The 23,227-nt window shown below is 40.7% G+C and overlaps 1 protein-coding gene across 7 annotated transcripts in view; it reads right to left on the reverse strand.

The window, feature by feature from the left end:
* The window catches only part of CTNND2 (catenin delta 2), a 658,470-nt gene that overhangs the window by 112,282 nt on the left and 522,961 nt on the right, over window positions 1-23,227 (reverse strand). For all 7 annotated transcript variants that reach the window (XM_069808867.1, XM_069808868.1, XM_069808866.1 and 4 more), the window contains one exon: window positions 21,357-21,540. In XM_069808867.1, coding sequence (XP_069664968.1) covers window positions 21,357-21,540 — 184 coding nt within the window. The remainder of the gene's footprint in view (window positions 1-21,356; window positions 21,541-23,227) is intronic.

Consider the following 23,227-nt stretch of genomic DNA (forward strand, 5'->3'; position numbering starts at 1 on the left):
ATTACATTCCCAAATAAGTAGACACTGAATTGGCAGCAAGCTAAAATGAAATCTCCTGGTTCAATGATATACAGACGTGAGTGCGTGTCTATGTAAATACAAAAGCTGTATCTTAAAAAAAGAAGAAAAATAAAAACAGAGCTTATTTCATACATGTTAACTCAGAATAGCATCTGTATGAGGGCAAACTACTTTAAATCTTGGGACAGGATCTCATGACACTGTCACTTTGGTTTCTCACTCTGTGTTAGACAAGCGTTCTACTTGGGCCAGATGACAATTCAGATGTGACTTTCTAGTTGTACAAATTCAAAAATAAATAATGCCATTACAGATGCATTCTGGGTTCCATTTTGACATGGGATTCCATTTTTTATGTTCTAATTTTCACTTTTCCATTTGTTATGCTGATTTTTAAATTGACCCTGTTGTCACTGAACCAAACCAATGAGTTTTGGATCAGGTAGTACAACACACTGCATATTCCTCCCGTATACTTTGGTAGGCACCTAAGCTCAGTAAGTCTGTTTGCATGTGCCCTTGAGTTTGAGATATTTAAAAGCATTATTAGTAATGCACTTCTTCTCAGGCCTTATAAATCAAAATATTGGTAAGTTACACAGTTCTTTCGCTTTGGTTTTAGAATCAAGTGAAAAAGATAATCACCAAAATCAGACCATAAACAATGTAAATATTTAGCAGAGTTACCAGTCTGAAAATCCTATGAATAAAGATGAGATGTACCAGAAAAAAATACATGACTCGCAATAAGCAATCCTATCAACCTTAAGGAACAAACAAATAGGATCGTGATTGCTTAAGTAAGATGATTCCCCTAACCTACAAAGCAGTCTCCCTGTCACGTCTGAGTTTCAAGTGCCTTCCTGCATCTATTTTACAGTCTTGAAAAAACATTATCAGTGCAGAGCCTTGAGAAGAAAGGATGGTAAATCAGCTTTGGTTGTTGACTAATCAGATGAGCACAATTAATTACAGCACCAACCAGTTCATTAGATTATTAGGTTCATCTCTTTCTGATCAGCTACTTAGAAATTTTAATACAGAGGATGAGAAGTCACAAAGCAGGACACTCATTAGAATATTAGAAAGTATGACACTACTCTGTATGAAACACATTAAGTTATGGCATAGCATAGAAAAGTAGAAGTCAAGTGCTTTTCAACTGTGTGTATAGTGATACTCTCAGTGAATTGACTGCTATGGACATTTCTCTGGCTGGAGTCTCTCTCCAAACTTGAGAGGTGTCTTTCTCCTCTACCAAACTAAAAATCCTTAGAAATGCTGTCTTCTACCTCATTTCTGCCCATCCCTAGTCTAGACTACATACTAGTGTAATAGTTCCACCTGTTGTTTTACTGTCATTATCCACATGCTCTATATTACCAGCACTTGTGTCACAATTTTCAGTTAGGCATCTCAATATTCATTTATTATTTGCTCACGTTATTTCTTTCTAGTCACATAATTCATTATATGATACTGTTCCTGTGAAATTGCATTTTATTATTTCTAGAACAATCTCTACCCTCAATTTTCTTATTTTTACGCTTTAACTCCATTAAAAACATCAAGGTATCTATGCTGCTTCCCACTAATAACATCGCGCAGTTTTATGATTTTTTTAAGCTAAATACCTGTAAAAAAATCTCATTATCAAAAATTGCCTAATTGTTAAAGAAAATATAATGTGATGCAAACTAAATTATAATTCTTATGCTTTGGCTAAATGTGCCTTCAGCATAAGAAATAAATATGTATGTTCATGTCCTATTTTCATGACAGTTAACCTGAAATTGCCAGTGTGTGTCCTACCTCAGATTATGTCACTTCATCATATCTCCAAACGGCTTTATGGGCATACTGAGAGATGATGAAAGAACTGACCCTCTAGGGTGCCCTTCAGCCTAATGAGTCATTGTGCATCATTGCTGCTTGAAATAACCTGTAAAAAAAGAAGGGAATCACTCTACCACAACCCTACTTATCCCCACCTAGTCCATGCCATATAAAACGATGAACAAGCACTCTCTGCTACTAGCACTGTTCTCAATGCTCTCTACCCCTTTGGCTTATACCCCAGGGTTGGTGTCTGACAACTTGGCTCTTCTGCCGAAACGAACCTCTTACAAAACCCTACGCTGCCCCGATGCTGTTGTATGTCACAGTAACTGCTCAGGAGGCAGACGTGACTTATTGGCAGAGATTTCATTTTTCCCTTTTCATTTTAACACATACCCTTTGAGTCAATTCACTTGTTCAACTAAAAACCAAATTCAAACTTCCCATTGGTGCCTGAAGATGCTCCTGTAACTCTCGGATGAATAGCAGGCTCTCTTCTTCCACTTTGTCATTTGCTTTGCCATGAAACGTACTATTATGCTTGCCTTCAGATATTTTACCATCCCATCTGCAAATGTATACATTTAGCAAGTTACTGTATTTGCTTCATCCTGATTCGTCCTACAAATTGAACCAAAACACTTGTATGCGGTGGAAGAAGAGGACAATCCCCCCCCCCCCCCCCCCTTCTCCCCCCAAAACCGGACTTTGCCGGAGCTGTGTGTATCTGCCTGAGTAAAGGCTTCTGCAGAATCATTGTGTTCATTATCTCGTGATCACTTCTGTGCATCCTCTTTCCATCAAGCCTCACCTTACACAGGGGCTTACTATACATTTTTTGGGCCAAGGGGCGGAGTGTATTGGTGGCCTAAAAACCCACGACTGACCACCAACAAAAAAAGACTGGGGGAAGAATTATACAAACCGAAAAACCAGATGAAGTTGAGAGCCAGTTTCAAGTACAAAGTTACTGATGCTGTAGCAAACTTCAGCCCCGATCTCACGATAATTATTCCCACACTAAGGGATTTCTGCAGTTGTGACTACTCTTTAGTTGACAGATAAGCACTCCCCGAGTGACAGATACTCAGCACCATCAGACTTTCTCCTGTGTCACCTCCTTTTACAACATACCCAGTGTACAAACCTCACCTCTAACACAGTGCTTCGACTGCAGTGGGGTTATGCCTGGGAAGAGTTTCATCCTTTGCATGCTTTGTGTGCCAGTCAGAGACCAAATTAGCAAAAAGGTAATTACAGCTTATAAAGGTGCCTGTTCTTTTATGAATAAAAACTCATTCTAATTTTGTAATTATTATTTTACCATTCTCCGTTAATTGTCAGTTACTCAACAACATAGCTTCCTCTGGTACAGTGCAAACACAATTCCCAGAATTACAGTAAAATTTGCTATATTAGGTATAAAAGAGTGCAAACTATTTAATACAACTTTAGGAAGCTCAGTGCTTATTCCCCAGCTCTGAGCTGATTTCCATTGCCAAATCTTGCTGCAATAAATATGCTAATACCAAATACTAGTGGATATTTTTTTCCCTTCCTGAACAGGTGGCTCTGGTAAAACGACACTCCATCAAGATGGTAACTGCATGAATCAAGTACCGCAATGTTCCAGTTCCTTGTGCTTGAGTTATCTTTCTGCCCAGAGCAGGAGGGATGCAGAAGGCCCATGTGATCGTAACTGATAAACTACCTGTCTGTTTTGTGCAAGATGATTCATTTACGGATGCTGCACTGAGAAAGGCAAAATTACCCTGCAATTTATTAATTATGATTACAGTCATTCCTACCACTTCTGTATTACTTGATTTACCTCATTTTTTTACATACCTGCCTACTCACCTGCCAGCTTTACATACCCGTGCCCATGGCCCAGGACCCCCCTGCAGCTGAGCCCGGATCCCTGTCCCTGTCCCAGCGATGCTGCAGCAGTGCTGGTCCCCAGCCCCGTTTCTGGCTCGCTGTTTGGATTTCCTACCTCGACCTTGGACCTGGTGTATGGTCTCTGTCTGAGATCCCCTGAATCTCAGCGCCTCAATAAACCAAAAGCTGTCATGATTAAAATCAGCTGTTCATGTAATTGTATGTATGCATAGACTGGCAGGTGACATCAGTCCCCTATTTTCCTCTCCATCCTGCAGATTGTGTTCTACGGGATGTTATGCTGCTGAGGGCCCTTCACCTTCCCACACCACACGGGGTACAGGTACTGGAGGGTCCTCAGCCAAGGCTCAGCCTCTCTTCCCCCGTGATCAGGATCAGACGGCGACGTGGGCTTTGCTGGGTACAAACCCCTCTCCCTGCATCTTCAGGTGCCGGCCGGGGGTCCGTGTCCCTCTGAGCACAGCTCTGAGAACAGACTTCTTAGCTGTATGAAACCACACTGGCGTTTAGATGAGGGAAGAGCTGTACACCCCCATCCAGAAACACCCACTGGCACCGACGGGTGCCACTGAACACACCAGGAACATGCAGGCACTGTACGGACTCTTCTGCTGGAGGAAGCCTATGGAAAAGTTACCTGAATTTCATATGCAGTATTTATTCTGCACGAACTTCCTCTGGGGACGCACAGTCTACCGTGACAGTATTCACAGGGAGAATTACTGAGAAACAGCTATTCTGCAGTTCTTTGCTTTCTGCTCTTCCACTGTGTAGACAAGTCCCTAAGACAAAACTCTTGGTTACAACACCCAAGCTGTAACCCATACTCAGCTTCAATTTAATTTTTAAGCCTACTTCCCACCAACCCTATCTGCACTCTTGCCTGATCATTTCACCTACAATGTTGCCCTCAGCGTCATGGTATTAGGCCACCACTGTCATGAGTGCCATCCACTCTCTGAGAATCTCCATGGAAAGCAGCACCCTGGCAGACAGAAAACACGAGCCTCAGTGTTTACCCCCAACCTCTGCGGCTGTGCCGGGCTGCTCCGACTACCCCTCCGCCGCCAGTGGTACTGCTGAGATGGCTGCAGCCAGAGCCCCTCGAAATCACGTGGGTGAATGCTGGAATTTCAATCCACGCAGTGAAATCTTTTCTCAGAACATGCCTAATTAGGCTGAGCTGTTTATAATTCAGACAGCAAAATCTCGTACATCTGCCTCTGCTATTTGCTATAGCCTCTTACAGCAACCGTTTCATGACATTCAGTATGCCTCCCTCCCCTTTTCCCCAAATAAAAGTGCTTCACACCACTTAGGTCTTCAATTTACACATTTATAACCCAAACGCCGCTTGAGGAGTGGCACTACAACCTGCCCCAGAAGATTCAGGCAGCTTGTCATACTGTAAACTTGCTTTAGAAATCTACCCCATTAACTGAACGAAGCATGACAGCCAAAAAAAGCTGCGGTGCCAGAGAAGTTGATTGCTACTATTAATACCCAGAATGAACAGCAGTAACAAGCATAAACTCTGAAACTACTTCAGAGATCAAGTGCAACCATCTTTGTTTATTTAGCCAAATGATGAAGTCAGTCTGAAATAAACAGCAAGGAGTTCGGGAAATAGTTCAGTATATAAGTTCAGAGAACTCCAGAAAAATATGGACGTATCAATGAGATTGAAAAATGACACCTAAATGTTCCAAAGTTATACTAGTTAGGAAAAGTAATTAATGAAAAATCTACTGGGTTTCCCCTATCTCCATTCTTTCAAAAAATGTAATATTAATATTTTGCATAGAATTTTGAAGTTTGATCCCAATTTTGAGGGGATTTAATTGATTTGAGACTTGCAAATGGCACTTTAGACACGGTGCATGTAATGGTCAATACTTTTTTCTGACTGCAATTTCATCTTGATGAAAAAATTATGAACAGCAGCTTGTAACTGCAATTCTGGGATTGTCTATTTAAATAAACTTCTTATTACATATGTCCAATGCCATAAGTACGCATTTCAATTTAAAATCCCATCAAAATTCCACTTACTAATTCACAGAACTTTATTTACTTCATAAACTATTCTACGATTTAAGATTAGTCCTAACAAAAATGAAGAGAAACCAAATGAACACTCATTAACCTACACTACTGTAATTGAAAAACGATGTTTCAAATACAAATCTTTCTCTAGCTGTTTGGTTGACGTTTGAAAGCAATCATACTTGCAATTGCTAATCAGTTCATCATTATGAATTATAAAATACTTTACAGAACAGTACGGTTAGAAAGTCAAGCACTGGGAACAATACCCCAATGAAGCAGGGCTCTGCAACGGTAACTCACCCCTCTTTCACGGAATGATCGCGATATGTTGTCTACGCTGTCACTTTTCACCCCCACAAGACTCATGCCACATCCACCACACAGGATGGACTTTTTTGAGGTGAATCAGAGTTACGCTGTAGAAGGGGCTGGTTTCTGTTAGCCTGCTTGCCTCTGTCAGCAAGTTCTCCGTGAGCAACGCAAGGGGAGAGAAGTAATGGCCCCGAGAGGGGAAAGGAGAGACGGGCATTTTGTTCTCTTCCAGATTTTGTTTCAGAGCTTCCAATTCCTGTATTCCTCCTTTTCCACGGGCTTGACTTGAAACTCTGGAGTCATTCACAGCATCTCAGAAATGCTGGTTGGCAGGAGTGGGTGGGAAGTCATCCAAGTCCAGCCTGCTGCCCGAGGAAGGACTATCATCAACACAAGACAAGGTCAGTGGTTTTGTTAGAGAGCCTTGAAGACATCAAAGGATGGACATCCCACCACCTCTCCGTTCCAGTGTTGCACTACCTTCCTGGTAAATGAAAATGTCCACTTTGAACCTTCCAAGCTGAAACTTGTGACCTCTTCTCTGCACCCTCTGCAGTTTCCGAACGTCTCTGTTGAACTGGGTGGGCCCAAAGCTGGACACAGTATTGCAGCGGTGGCCACACCAGTACCCAGTAAAGGGGGGAAACCTTGCAGGGACCTGCTGGCCACCAATATACCCCACTCTGCCATATGCATGATGAGAACACATTGTTGGCTCGTATTCGGTTTGGTGTCCTCTATAAAGCCCAGTTCATTTTTAAAAGGGGTGCTGCTCAGCCACAGGGTTTCCAGCCCATACTGATAAAACACTTAACAAAGTGATAATACATTGCATCAGTTCTCTCCCTTCAGCCACATGGGCAGACACTTTATCGCAGAAGGCAATAGCACTCATTAACCGTGATTTGCCACTGGCAAATCCATGCTGACTGTTCCCCCTTCACATGTTTGGAAATGGATTCCAAAACCCCATGGTTTCTCCAGGGTTTGAAGTAATGGTGGTCCCCAGACTGTCCTTTTTGTTCTCCTCAAAGACAGATAAATTTTTAGCCTTTCTCTAGTCCTCAGACACCTCCGCCAAACACCAGCGTGATGGGTGCCTCACAACCGTATCAACCAGCTTCTCCTGCAGCACCCTTGGGTAAATCCCCTCCAGTTTCATGGATTGGAATATATCTTTTTTTCTCCAAACAGTCCTTAACCTGTTGCTTGCCCATTGCTGGCTTCTCCTTCTCCTTCCTAAAACACGATGAAATGTACGGGAGTCTAAGAGCAGGAGTTGCCTGATAAGACCGAGGCACAAAAGGTGGTGAGTTCTTCAGTCTTTTCCCTTTTGTCCATCACTAATTAGTCTTCCCCACACATCAATGGTCTCACATGCCCCTCAACTTCTTTCTGCTTTCAGGACACATGTGCCTGTAAAATCCCCTGCTGTGATCCTTTATGTCCCCAGTTAGCTCCAGCTGGGCTTTGATCTTCCTCATTTCAACCCCAAGGGCAGAACCAAGGCTTTTCATACTCCTTTGTTGTTCTGCTTTCCACTCCTTGGTTTCTTCTTGTGCTTCAGGAAGCTTTCTGTTTACCCAAGTGAGCCTTCTGCCATAATTCCCAGTCTTCCTGCACAACAGGGTGGTTTGTTCCCAAGTTCTCACTGAGGTGGCTTTTTTTCTTTAAAATTCTGTGAGCACCCTTCTCCTATGAAGCAGCTCCACAGAGGCTTCAAAACCCATTGAATCTGTGATTGCCATGGATACGTTGGTGCTGCTGTCAGGAGGAATGATCGAAGCATAGGCAGGTATGGTTAACAACCAAAGTTAAAACGGAAAGTTTGCCACTACCGTTGAGAATAACACCCTAAATGTACAGTCCAGGCCATCAGGAGGTTCACACCAAATGCCACAGTCTGTACCGCTGGCTGAACCTGCTGATGCGAAGCTGCTGCAGATGCTCCTACCCTGTGCTGCCAGTGAGCCTTCCAGTTCGACGGCCACCATCAGCCCTGCTCCCTGCCTGGGTACCCAGGACTGACGACAGCAGCGTTGCTTTGAGTGAGACGGTAGCAGGAACTGTGCTGAGGCCACTAAATTCATTTCATACGAACTATGAAAAGAGCAGAGCAAACTCCAAACTGGCACCTGCTGGCCACTGTTCTGTTTCTCACTGCAGATTCTGAGCATGGACAAATATTTATTATTGATAAGATAGGTTAATAATTATTTTTTACTGAACACATGAACTACACAAAGTAAACAGCACAAGGACAGACCTCCAACAGAGAGGAGTAAATGTGAAATGATTAAGCAGGAAAGGAATGAATAAGCTTGGATGCCTGCCAAGAGTCACATTCCCAAAATCTGCACCAAGGAAAACTCCAGCTATTCAGATGGCATTGTAAACACAATCAATCTCCTCCTTTCTTGCTTTCTATAAGAATGAGAAAGAAGGAAAGAAAAGGTACTATTGGTATTATTGGAAACCAAGAAGAAAACTGGTGGATAGTGTCACTATTACCCTCATGATAATACATTCCTGCACTTGATTTAAGAATGGGAGCCATTAGGTTAGCTTGGCTTATAAGGAGCAATGGAAGTCAATTGCTTTTGCTGTGTGGCAGCTACCTCCAAGGTTTTTGATAGATGAAGGCCAGTACATGACAGCTATCAAAGTATTAAATACATTCCAGTTCCTGCATATTTGTTTTTACCTATTATGTCTGATAATACCAGATGTGGTTTGAATTAGCATCCCCCAAACTCTCTGTGTACTAACTAGAAAATAATTTGAGTACCCTTATACAGAGTGAGATATATTTACTTTGCTAAAGCATGATCAATTAAAGTCCTCATGTACTTGCAGGAGAGGAAACAAAAATCATATCTAGGGACTATGATACTTTCACTTTGTAAACTCTAAATCTTTAGAGTTTACAGTATAAAGATAATTTACAATAATGATCTACCCAAGCCCTTGAAGAATGGCTGACTACATAACACATCCACTAGCAATAAAACATAATGATAGGGCTCATGCTACAAAACCCTAATGTTTGTTTACATAAATTAGCCCCCATTTAGTAATTACACTGTATGTCTGCCATAAGGTCAAGCAAAATGTAACCCTGGCAGAAGCAATACTGCATGCATTATAGTCTAGACAGAGATATGTTGGGGAATTATGGGGGATAATTAATCAGTTAATGCTTTCCATGTGATTCATGACGTGTGTAGCCATGATTCTAGAATAAAATTTTTGTGCTAATGCAGTCACTTTCCACTTTCTTAAAAGAAATACTACCAACTGCTGTTATTCAGGCTAAGGACTACAGTAAAAAGAAAGTATATAGCTATATAAACACATACAAACCCCCCCACAGACGCACATATGTCTGTCTTTCTGGTTTATTAGGAAGTAATGATATATTTTCATTATAGATAATAATAATATCAAAGTATTTAAAGTACCTATACATTTGGAAGAGCAAATGGCAAAACAAACTGATTATTTACAGGTCATCTGTGTATACACAAATGTGACGTATAGTGGTAGTATGCCTCTAAACAACCAGTACTTCATTCAGGTGCCTTGTTAAGCAAGCCACCTAAAACAAGTCATAAATTGCTTTTATAAGCAAGGGAAGGTGATAGATTTTCTTGAACTCCTCCAAGGCGGAGACGCTGCCTACTTAACTTTGGGTACCTCACTTTCCTGAATTAAAACCCAAATGAAGAAAAACCTCAATTAAAAAAAGAAAAAAGAAAAAAGAAAAAAGGGTTCTGGGAAATGTGGGATTAATTCAGTGCCCAAAGACTCTTTTAGTTCACTTTTCTACAATCTAACTGAAGGCAAAACCAAAATTACCGGTCCTCTCAGAAGTAAAGCCAAAACATAACAAAAAAAGCAAGCACATTTTTCCTGTAAAACCAATTAAAAATCCCCACATTGTTCCTGTCGATCGTGTAAAATCTCAGTTCAGAAAAACGCATCCTTCACATGGATTTCCCTCTCCCCCGTTTCAGCGCTGGTGATCCCGGTGGCAGCCACGCACCAGATTTTGCTGGTGGATCCTGTGCCCGTGTACGGATCCGCTGTCCTCAGTAAGCCCCGCAACCTAGTGACGCTTGTTTTCAAGACAGATTATGAGATCTCCCTTGTTTTTGTGGGGTTACGAAACTTAAACACTTCTGAGGTGACAAGCCGTGCCCAAGGCCATTGACTGCAAGTGCTCTCCTGCGCAGCCCCGAGCACAGCCAGACCGCGGGCACAAGCAGCTAACCGTAACACATAAGTAACTACCGAGAGTACAGACGACATTGTGTATTTTCTTGTATTTGCATAGATTAGAAGACATTCCTTCTTAGCGTGAAGGCTGGCAACCAAAGACAGCAATCTAAATCAATCAATTTGACCACTCTACTGAAAAACAAAGCCTCAACACAAATTAATTATATAAAGTGAACCCAGGGAATGAAACAAATATTTTTTTGGCAAATAAAATATTTTTATTTTCTATTTTATTATGTATTTTTACTTCATTAAGGGATTAAAAAAAACCCAAAACGCCCACATTTGTATATGCACAATAGTTATGTTGTGCCCTTTCACGACTATCGCTTTTGAAACACCTTCCAAGTATTGTACTTCTGTGCATAGTAAATCAGATATAAAGATGGATGAATGACAGCAGGGGAAGAGGAGGAGGTATTTCACAATGCTACTGTCCTTCAAGAGAAAATGCTAAAGCTGTAACCAACTAACTGTAATAAATGAGTACCTGACAAAAAGAAATGAGCTGTGAAAGTAAAAAAGCTACACTAGGATGAATATTTCAGAAGTACTTTGTTACGGAAATCCTCTGCGTGTAGTGTGCAATCCTAGCTAAAAATATGATCAGGCAGATGTTAAATATTTTCATATAGTACATGCAGATGCAGTTAAAAGACAGGATTATTATTATTTTTTTTTTTTTAAAAAGAATGTGCTCTTCCCAAAGGAAACTTTCTCAACAGTAGTAAAGAACTTGAAAATACACTATGAAGCTAATTTAGGGAAGGCAATAGGAAAAAAACCCTGAACCCCACAAACCTCTAATATCTTTGTTTCACTCATTTTTATAGAGGGAAGTCTTCACCTCTCCCTGCTGTATTAGACAGAAATTTAGCACAGACTTTGCTGGCAGAAGACAGGAAAATCCTCTCGTCCTGCTCTGTTGTTGCCTTTGAGGCAGTGTCCGCAAGGCTGGGAGCGTTATCAGCGAGCTGGAGCTGGAAATCAGCATCACCTCGCCCCGGCTTTGCACCCTCTCACTCCACGTGCGTGTCAGTTTTTTATCACGCCCAGAGAAATATTCAAATTGGATAAAACTGGTGAAACTGAATTAGCGACGTGCATCACATGCTTTTTACTTCAGTCTTTATAAAAGTCTCAGTTTACCCCCAAATTAACTGTCCACTTTGCTAATCCTCTCGGAAAGCGGGAAATCCATTTGATCGCAAGTAATGGACTTCCTCGTTCTTTCTCAAAGTGTCCTTAGTAGATTGTCCTCTCTGCTCAAGGAATAATCTTACAAAGTGCTAAAGCTCCTCTATGGAGATGACAATAAGAACACCAGCCCAACACTCGCCGGGCAAAGTTTCCCAAAAGACGACATCCAGAAACGATCTGCTCTTTTCAGTCCTCAGCTCAGACGTGGTGAGTGCACAGTGAACTAAGCAGGCTTGGCAGCCTATTTCATTGCAGCCCCCAAGAGCTGTATTTCTATTTATTTACTTCATCAAGAGGCTTCCTGAGAAAATATTTCCAAACCAGATAAAAGTAATGAAGTTTGTAAGTGTGGTTAGCGGGGACGGCGGGTCTGAGGGGCTCAGTGCTAAGGACGGTACCGGAGCGCGTTTCTCATGAGCTCTCAGTAGCTCACCAACTCGTGGAACCGTGGGATGCCATCAGAGCCTTCTCGCAGGAAAAGACCTGAGTGCTGGCTCAACTTGAGCTGCTGGCATTAATTACTCTTGCGCTTGAAGTGAGGCAGTTCGCATGCCCAAAACATTCTGAAAGGGGGTGATAAAATGTCTACCCTGTGATGTTGGCTGGCTTATCCAGAAGCACGAAGCAAGCTCAGCGTACTTCAAACAGGTATCTCTACTGAAAATCCTCAGACTGAGCCAAGACACCAAATGATCTTCTCACTCTTGGGGGAAGTTTCTTCAGATTTGAAGCAGTCTGTCGTAAGATAACGAGGGAAAGCTGCGGAATTACACCCTGCCTTTCCTTCACTATGCAGAGCCGTGTGTTTTCACGTGTTCCTTTTTCATACTGCCTAGTAACGCAAACAGCTTTAAGAGGAGAACAGCTACTTAACATTCAAATCAAGCGATGAGCACCAAAGAACCTGAACCTGACCCAATATTATTTCATTATCTGTGGTGGAATTGAGTGGGCATACAAACTCTGGATGATTGTGTTTCTCATCTTCCTTGGGGAAATAAACCACCATCCTCTATCATCAGTCACCATGACCGTGAGCGGTGCTACAGAATTGTCACAATCAGTTTTTCTCTCATGCTGAGACAAATAATTTCTGTGGAGCCAGACTGTAGCAGTTTTTCAAAGTCCCCATTCGAAAAGGACTATCGAGGATTTTGGACAGTCAGCAAAGCAACAACAGAGGTACACCGGGGTTCCCATGACACCCGTGGCCCTTGTGATCCTTTCTTTCCAAAGGACCCAGAGAGAACTGGCTCCATCTCTTCAGCTTCCCACGCAGTAACTGCACGGACACGCTGACACGTTCTAAAATACACGCGGTGCCACGCAGGCCTGGGGACTCTTCCCAAACAGAAAATAGCTGTGCTGCTGTGGTACTCAGCTCTGCAGCTGCCCAGCGAGAAAGGGGCTCGTTAGAGTCGGCTGGGCTTGGAGTACGCTCAAATCAAGTCAGCAGGCCACCGAGATTCAGACCGCGCTTTACTACAGCGTCTGCCGAGCTTAACACTCACTGCTGCATAAACGAAAACTCTCCTGAAATGACCCCCCTCCCCCAGAATCTAAGCCCTTTCACAAAACAATTTCATTTTCTTCAGAGCATTCACATCCACACAGCTGAAACCTCCGACAGAAGGAAATGTAAATTAACACTACCTCACCATGCAGATGTGAGGGGACATTTGATTTTCACATTGGGCACTAGTTAACAGCAAGCATTCAACCTGAAAGGAATTAAACCCACCAAAAGCTGGGAAAACAGTCATTCAAAACATACTTGAAATAGTCAACACATCTCTAATCCAAGGCTAGGGTCCACCATAAGCCATTCAGCCTAAGAGGCAGCAGTCGATGGTTTTGTCATCGTCGCTGAGCCTAAGAATATCATAAGATGAAAGCAAAGGTACTGAGGCACATCCATTCTTTACATACGTGTGTGTATAATTTCCAGCAACAGTAAACTAGTAAATTACAGGAAGAACACACTCCTGCCATAGCAACAACTAAGTATTTATAACTGTATGCCACCCAGTTAAGTTGTTGGGTTTTTTCCCTAAAAAACCCACATACATTCATGTTAAAGAGAATAAAAGATTGTAGTTGAAGAATAGGAACTAAATTTCAGCTAGGTCCTAAATTATCAGACTCTGACATACAGGTCCAATATTTCTAAGTTGTATCCAAACATGAAGCCCCGTTGAAATCTGAATGAGTTTCCCTGTTTGCCCACAGATCACATAAATAATATTTTGAAGATGGATGTTGACAGATCACTTATCTCAGTGCAAAATCAATACGCTGGGAGTTCCTTCTGCATTTGAAGGCAGATTTAGGCAGAGCAGCCCAGCATCTCTTATCAGATATAAAGATGAAGGAAGGAGGTATGCCGTCGAAACTTGTTAATGTGTTTTTCAGTATAGGAGAGCAAAAAGTGTCTGGAATTATGCTGTACTATTTTTCAGACCAAAGGAGATTACAAAAGGCATTCCATAGCATCAGTTTAAAAACAAAATTTCTGGCTGAGATTTTGATCAACTTGAGCCCAGAATGAACTTCCAAAGATATGTGGAATCTGTAGCATCAGTTTGATGGGTTAAAATAATGTTTTTACCAGAAATGCTGAAGAAGCATTAAACTTCAGAGTGCTATTTGAATACCACTGCTATAATTAATACAGTACGACCTTGTATAAACCTTATAAATTTGTTCATGAATATGCAGAGTGGGAGTAAGTGCACTGTGAAGAAAAAGTGGGGTGCTTAAGTATCTGACACAGCTACACATTTAATTCTGTTGGTACCTTTCCCTCGAGTATCTTCTGAATAAAAATATTACAGCAGCAATCAGAGGACACTGATCTATTCATACTAAAATCTCCCTCCCCCCCCCGAATCTTAACATTAGGTTTCAGCTACACTTCTGAACGATCGCAGCATTCAGCAAGGAACAATCTCTCTCATACCTTGCAGAAATTTGCCTCCGAAACTTTATGCTGAACTGGGATGCAATCATTGCAGCCTCTCAGACTGGTTTCTGACTTTTTTCTAGACTGGACCTTTCAGCTTCTTTGAAAAGGTGAAATACATTTTCCACTGCAGACTGGCTCTTACTCCTCTGTGATTCTTCCCATTTTGGTTTGTGGTTGAAAGACTAGGAATATGGCCGTGAACATTTACACCTGAGCTAGTGAAAGTTTTAGCCTTTTTAAAAATACATTTTGCATAGTTCATGCCCATGAAAGCAGCCTGCCTGAAAGTTTTGAATTAGGGTGCCTGAAATTTGACACTTAAACTCATTATCAACAACATCAAAACTACAAATGATTTTCAGAGCTGGTAATTCAGTGACAGTCTAGAAACACTCAAAGCCTCTAAAAACCAGGCTCCTATATAAACACCTACTCCTTGATTAAAATGCCCGCCATTAGGTAAATGCTACTTAGACGTTACTCCTTTCTATCTTGTTTTAAAAGACAAGAAACTGCAGTTTAGCTCATTTTCCCTCCTGTGAATTATGTTCCCGTATGGTACTCTGGGTGGCATTATCAAACTTACTAAAGACAGTTTTTCAAAATTCATCGTGTACAAGTAATATAGAACTTCTGAGCTAATGCATTTAAAAGTAAGCAATACGTTATTCAGCTTTAGCCTGGAAAGACAAGATGTAGAAGCTGTTATCAAGATACCTTCATTTATATTAAATGGGAAATTATCTGGCAGTCATTTGTACGGTACATGTCATGAATCCGTTTCGGTTTCTTCAAAATAATGGAGAGTTGACATTAGCCCTCAGTTCCACCACAGCCTGTCGTTGCTGGGACCAAGAAGCATAAATGATATAATTCTAATAAGAATTTAAGCTTTAGTGAAAAGGGATTGAACTTCACAAAATGAGACACTAAAGCTAAGCTTTTCCTTAGCTTCTTGACAAGGCTTTCCTCCGCACTTACTTCCAACTCCAGGTCCTAGAGAAATTCCCAAGCTGAGAAGAGCTCTCAGCAGAGCGTGGGTTTGTTTAACAACGGACACACCAGTATAGCCAGTATAACTCTGGAGTTTAAGAACGCTCTAACTTGATTCAACATCCTAGTTGTGGCCAAGTGAAGTTTAACACATGGTATGCAACTTTGTAAAGTATGTAATATATAACATGTGTTTCACCACAACACGGTCATAGAATGTAGCTAGATAATTGGCATCAAATCTGCTGATCTGATGGTCCTCGGATGTTAATTACGCCAGCTTTGTAATTTTAATAGCTCAAAATGCTTTAAAAAGACAAGAACAGTGGTGATCACCCCTTTCTCCAACATAAGACTGTATCTGAAGAGGCTAAGAGGAGGAAAAATTGCAGGCTTGGATTTGGACAGCTTCCCCTCTACAAATGGAGAACCCTGCCCCAGTATCCCTCCAGGTAGTTGTGTCTCTGCCACGGCTCTTGCTTGCCGGACTGCTTGTAGTAAAAGTCTGTCCCTTGAGTAGGCTGCCAGGGGAAATACACAGTTAATGTGAATTTTGTCCTGACTTTGGATTCTGACAAGCCTGGGCTTTCTGGTACCTGATGCACAAGACTGCCAGGTCAGCCTGAGGAGAGCTCCTGGGCTCTGGAAAAAGCAAGAGAAATACTGAGATGGGTTGGCATGTCCAACATCTCTGTATCCACTAGAGCATACGCAGGGATGGACAAAATGTGACTGTTCTCTTGATAGGAGGAGAATCCTAAAATCAGCAGCAAAGGTCCTGGACCTACTGTAAGAAACCGGCTCCATTTATACCCCACTGAAGATATTCAGAGCTTGCACCAGTCAGTAAAGACAGAAACATATTTTAGCTTCAATAACCAGCCCTTTTATATCTGTATGTATACACACATAAACACGCACATACACATGCACATACGTACATGTATCAGTTCAGTTTCTTAAGAAACATGTTTCACACATCTATAAGAAAGTTTCTTCACATATATGCATGTTTCTTTAGAAACTAAACAGATGATGAATAATACAGTCTGTGCTATTTATTTTATGCTGCTCCCTCATCTTCTTTTGCCAGTATGCAGCAGAACATTATATTCAAAACTGATTACAGAAGTTCCTAAGAATACGAATCAATAGATGTTGGCTGCTTAGAAGAGAACTGGAGGAGAAATAAGATGGTGGAATAAATGCATTAGCTGTAAATGTCTGTGAAGCAGATCATTCATCCACAAAACAGTTAAAAACACTTGATATTCAGGCTTCACAGTTAACACAAATTGTTTTAACAAGGTAATTTTGTCCTTCCATGAGTTGATCTATCCAGAAAAAAACTACTGGGTCAGTTACATTCAGTTCATGTTTTAAAAGCACTTTTCCCCTTTGCTTTTCTACTCTTAGAGCTTCCTACGTATTTTTTTCAATTGAAAAATTATTCATGGTATTTTGTGAAAGGTTTGACAAGCACGAAAGTATGAAGTATGAAAATTTGAAAGGTGTGGGGCTTTATAAACAAAATCTACTTGAATTACTCTCCCATAGAATTTCTAATCAACTAATGGGGGGGGGATATAAATATTTTAATAGATCTTTGATTTTCACAATTGCCCCTGTACCCTCAGTTTATGATGAAAAATTAAATGGAACACGGAGAAAAGAAAAAGACAGCATTTTTATGATTGTGCATCTAAAACCAGATCAGAATCTTAAAACAGTAAATTCTTAAAATTCTTTTAAGTCCTCAGATGAGATTCTATTAACTGAAATTCATCGGAGAAACCCCAAGGTTCCAGACTGTACATCAGGACAAAAACTCTTGAAAAGATTTTTGTCTGGGATTCTTTCAGACAGTCTTTGTCGTGGACAGAGATCTACTTTTGTGTTAAGTAAGCTTGACGCTTCAGGTTAAGACAACATTATGCAATATGTCTCCTGTTGATTTTTAAATTTCAGATTAGGGATTATAAACACCCCCTATAAACAACTGGGATTCCAAATTCAGTTTTCACCTGACTTTCCCTAGTGAGTCTAAATGAATCAGTAACTATAAACCAAAGATACAGTATTTCTCTAACCCAAATAAAGCAGTCACAGCTGAAATCTGAAAGGAAGAAAGAAGTCAAACTTTCACAGAACCTACCGAGGTAAGGTACTGGTATCTCAGTGGGGAGGCAAATAAATTGGGTGATTACTCTTAACACATGTCACACTGAGGTCTGGCAATTTATGAAAGATTAAGATTAAATTTACAAGTGATAGGTATAACAATGTATTTAGAGCTTTGAAATATCTAAACCATTTCAAAGTATTCAAGTTATGTAAAATTAATTAGTACAATATTGTATTAAAGCTATTTTCTTTTTTCTAATCACAAAAGTATGCAAAGTGCATTTCGTAAATAATGTCTTTAAGGAAAAAAGAAAACAGGAAAAGAAGGTCTGATGTTGCTGCTGTCTTTAATATGATTTCATACTGATTTCAGCTGGATTACTGTGTGACTAGAGTTGCAGACTTAAGAACTTGGTTAAGAATGATAATGAATAAGCAGACAAGAGTACTAAAAATTGTAGTTAACAAGCAACTTTTTAATTGAAAAAGCATAAGAAACTCTCGTCAAGAAACTGAGAAAAGGGAAGATCAGCAGAAAGAATAATAATTCAAATACTAGAGTGAAAAAACACAAAGATCTGACTATTCCTATATAATGGCCATTGCAAACTACTTAATAGTATTGTATACGGGATGGATTCTACTACAGCACCTCTCAGATATTATTTAAAGTTTTCAGCAGTGAATGCATCAGAAAACCAAAGGCATGGAAGACTGACCGCCCTCCCACCCCAAATCCCCCTGGCATATTTGCTAGCATTAAACCTTACATAATACAACCTGATGTCCCTAAATCTGTCAACATTACAGATTCAGAAACATTTGTCAAGTATTCTGAACTACTTTTCCTGTGATACTGAGCATCATCACTGATAATCCTGACAGAAATGAATTTTAACCAGTGCCCCTTCAAAAACCAGCTCTTGCAACAGGAGAAAAAGAAAACAGCAGAGGACAACCAAACCAAAGTCTTAGAAGAAATTCTCCCATGGAAGATGACAACGGACTTTCCATTTACCAGGTGAACACAGCACTACCTTAGCCAGCAACCACATCACATCTTCTTGATTTACATCACCTCCCTTGTCAGTGAGATCTTGAAATGGAAATACAAGGCTTGTAACTAGTCACAAGTGGCAAGTGTTGAGAGCTGTTCAGTTTATTGGGGGTGGTGGGTATTTAAGGAACGCTGGCTAAGGTACTACCTGCACAGAGCACGCGCTACTCCGGTCATCGCCACTCTCCAAGCTCTTCTTTCTGATTTTCGCTGTTTCCTCCAGCCTACAGACCCATCACCTTACGTGAATTCAACACAAGAATCCAGTTACCGTCTCAGAGGTCAACTTACACTTTTCTCTCTTGCACAAACACAAACTTGACGTTTTGTTCAGAGTGAGAGATTTTCAACAGCGACTGGGGAAAGGTAAGCAAGCAAGTTCCCGCCGGTGTGAAGCAAAAGTAAGTTCAACCCTCTCCAAATGTTCTGGCTCCGCCAAAGACCATCCACACAGACTAAGTGGGATGAAATTAGCTACAGAAGATGGATGAAGGCCAAATAAATACCTAAAGCTGTTAGAGAGGACAGAAAGATGCATCTGGGAAATAGGGAGGGTTTGATATCAGAAAGATATTAAAAAGCCATACTATGGTTGAAGGGCCTGGGTTTAGGAGGAAGACCAACCTGCTCAGGACAGCCGTTTGAGCTGCTGCTACAGCTACCTGGGAACGATTCAAGAGTTATAATATGCACAGTCTTTTGCAGGCAGATATGAGCTTATTTTGCAGGAGCTGACCAGAAGCCATTCTGCTATGACAGCATACCATCAAGCACTCGGTAGTAAGCCTTGCTGCAAAGCAGTGTGTATTAGATTAGGCAACGTACCATTCTCATGTGGCCCCAAGTCCTCAGGCTGACCCAGAGTGCAGGCTACAGTAAGCTCACATCAGTTTGCAAATGGGCATGCACATACCCTCACACACAAAAAAAAGAAAAAAAAGACAGAAAAAAAGAAAAAAGAAAGATTTCAAGACCAATGTGCAACAAATCCATCAACTATGAGGTAGGAAGAACTGAGGTTTGCAGGATCAGGGATGGACACCAGTCCCTGAGAAGCAGTTCGGAAAAATTAACAGGCAGACAGAGCTTATGGAGTGGGGAGACAAACACTGGACATGCCCGTTCAGAGAAGGGGCACTGTGAAGCCCCAAATTTATAATGGACAGCAGCTCTTTAACTGAGACAGGTTAAACGTTGGAAGTGTGAGACATATAACATGGTACAGGTCTTTAAGGAATGACTTCTGTCACAGTGATTTGAGTAACTTTTTTTCTAGCCATTTGAACGCAATGCAACACAATTATACGACCAAACTCTTTTCAAAATCAATACAACTCAGGTACAAATGCCTAGCTTCAGTCACATATCCCAACATAGCTGGTATTCACATATACATACCTGCATTTAATTCCAATACAAGTATACTTGCAACATGGATGTAATTACCTTCTATCTTTCATTCTCTTCCGATTACATATAAACAGTCAATAATAATTACAACTTTTTCCCTTAAACTTTTCAAATATTACTTCTGAAAGGGAGACATTTCATTTGATGAAACAACACAAAGACAAAAAGGGGCCTGCTATAGATATGTAAACAATACTGCTATTTTACTTTGCTTCCTATCAATGTTTTTCTATTTAGCTCGTTGATAGACATCTGCTTTGGATGCAGCATACAACACAGAAAGTATTACCGATACATACTATTCACCTAACAATTTTCCTGTGATGTATGTAAAAATATAACTAATCAATTTTCATGTCTCTGAGATAGATTACAGATCTCCAATATATAAGGAGAAAAAAAAAATCAATGCTTAAAAGAACTTGCCTAATAAGTTAAAGTATTTCAACAAAATGATATGGATTGGAATTCAGAAATTGCTATGACTTAATCCTTTTGTAAGGTTTTGTCAGAACTGAAACTCCTCTTACTCATCCTATTTTCATTCTCACATCTACAGTGATTTTTACAGATCATATTGCACATATTTATATAAGTACACCTTGGTGTTGCATATACAAGTTTGGCATACAAATATAAACATAAATAAGTATCATACTTGCTAAGGATCTGTTTAAGTATTCTAGTTGCACAATGTTAAATTGGTTGGTCTCTTATTGAAATCCATTTCTCATCTTCACAGAGCAGAAAAAATCTACTTTATATATTTATTGTAACTCCAGGAATGGCATCTGCAACCCGTAAGGCACGTTACTTTTTGTGAGCATCTTCATTCCTTTTTGTGCTGATTAAATTGGGTATAATAGTGAGAATATATTGACTTCATTTAAGCAACTAGGGAAATAGGACAAATCTACAAGGAGAAAAACATCTGTAATATTCAAGCTTGAATGAGAAGACTGGTCAAAGCTGCTAAGAAAAGAAAAATAGAAAACCCACAGCAGCGCTTGTAGAGATTGTTTTTTGAATGGCCTGAGGCTTGTTTTCTAATTAATTTCCAACTTTAAGTTTACAGCACTGAAAGTCATTGTCTTTGCTGACACACACACTAATTATTTACTTTACAGATGCCTAAGCATGAGAAATACCAATTCAAGCCAAAGTGAGATGACTGAGGAAAAGCAAAGGTTTTGCAGTACTCACCTTAGGCACCCAGTGGCATTGCGCAGCACCTGCGATGAATGGAGTTGTATTTTATGATCATCCTGGAGCGGAGAGTTTTCCCATCCAGAGTGAGGGATGATCACTGCATTGGTCAACACTGCGAGGGCATCCTGGATGATTGGCATTTTCAGTGCATCACAGGAGGATAGATTCCAGAGAACTCCTACAAAAAAACCAAATTACTAATAATTAACACTTCTGCAAAAAAGATTGAAGAGTTTTCGTTTTTAAAAAAACACCACCACACTTCATAGCATTGGTGTGCTTAATAAGGCTGTTTCTGTCAAGAAAAAAAAGACTACGTTGAGCATGGGCCTGAATGATACCTGCACATTTTTGCAGCGAGAATACAGCTTTGGATACACAACAAGTAATCATGGCAACATTGGAAATTTCTCAGAGCTAACCCTAAAAACTGAGCAGCTGGTTATGCTCTAGGCCTATTTAGGCTGTGAACCACATGTGGAATGAAAGAGTATTACATGTCTTTTTTTAGGGCTTGGACTTCAGATGCCTTCCTTCTAAATAAAATTAATAAAAACCAAGGGCAGAACATAGGTTCTGATTTACACTAAGACTACCACTCTTGATGGATACTCATTGAGAAAACAAACCCCCAACCCCGTGATCTTCAATGTAATGAAAGTAACTGTCTAGGTTAGTTGGTACTATAAGCAAAAAGACTTCCTTCACAACCTGATACAGTAGTATGGTATTATCCTGGCCTTTAACAAGTCATTTTTTATTTTGTAAATATTTTACCATACAAAGTGACAGAATACTGCTGATTTTGCACAGAAACAACAAGCTTAATGGTGCAACTCACAAGGAGATTTACTGGAATTTAAAAAAAACCAAACCCTTCTGTTCAAATTCACAATGTGCCAAAGAAAAGGAAGAGCAATCAAGAGCCAAGCTTTCGGAGCACGGCCGCAAGGATCAGGACCGCTGCAGATGTGCCCCCCAGAAAGCGGGCAGGCAGCTTCTGGGGGCAGAACAGACCCTGCTTTTCGTTCCCTTGTATATTGGCTGGAAAAGCGTGTTTGATTTTTGTGCCGCGCCGAGAGCCTGCTGCTGCTGGGCACCGACTAGTGCTGGGGGAAGCCGGAGGGCAATACGCTGCTCTGGAGGAGCAGTGGGCTTTATTTTAGCCCAGTGTCCTCCGAGGAGCAGCTAGAAGAGCAAGGCTGCCTCTTCCTCTTCTTCCCAACATACGTCCTCTTCTCCGGAGTCCGACCCCACTCCTTCGTCCTTCCCTTCCTGCAGCGACGGCAGCCTGGCCCCCCACCCAACTCTGCGCGGCAGAATTGAGTTTTGCCTTTATGGCTATCAAGTCTTGAACCAACACAGAGAAAGATTGTCATCATCGTACACACGAGGTTACAGACAGGAACACGACACTATGAAAACCCAAAGCGAGGGGTGGTGGGAGGAAACAGCTAAAGACCTTACGAACGTCTACTCAGACATTTACAAGTATGAGCAGCAAGAACACCTCTTGCTCAAGGCTTTCTTTAGCATTCTGTGATTTGAAGGAGAGGTGTAATTAACAGGAATCAACCTACATTTTTAGGTTTCCCTTTCAAGTTAATTACCTCTGTGGGGAGACTGTTTCAGTTATACAATTTCATGTTTTAATTATTTTATACGGAACTGTACGCAATGACAGTTATGCAGCTTAATGTAAAAAGTTTGCTTAGCATACTAATACCCCCCCAAACTTAAAATGATCTGTATGTGGTAAACAGGCAAAAACTGTCAGACTTTAGCTACAGACTGAAAAACAAACCAAAACAAAACAAAAAAGCAGAAATAAGAATACTGTTCATTTTTTAATTTAAGAATTGCTG

The sequence above is a fragment of the Haliaeetus albicilla genome, chromosome 21, assembly GCF_947461875.1.
Source record: "Haliaeetus albicilla chromosome 21, bHalAlb1.1, whole genome shotgun sequence".
Classification (NCBI taxonomy): domain Eukaryota; kingdom Metazoa; phylum Chordata; class Aves; order Accipitriformes; family Accipitridae; genus Haliaeetus; species Haliaeetus albicilla.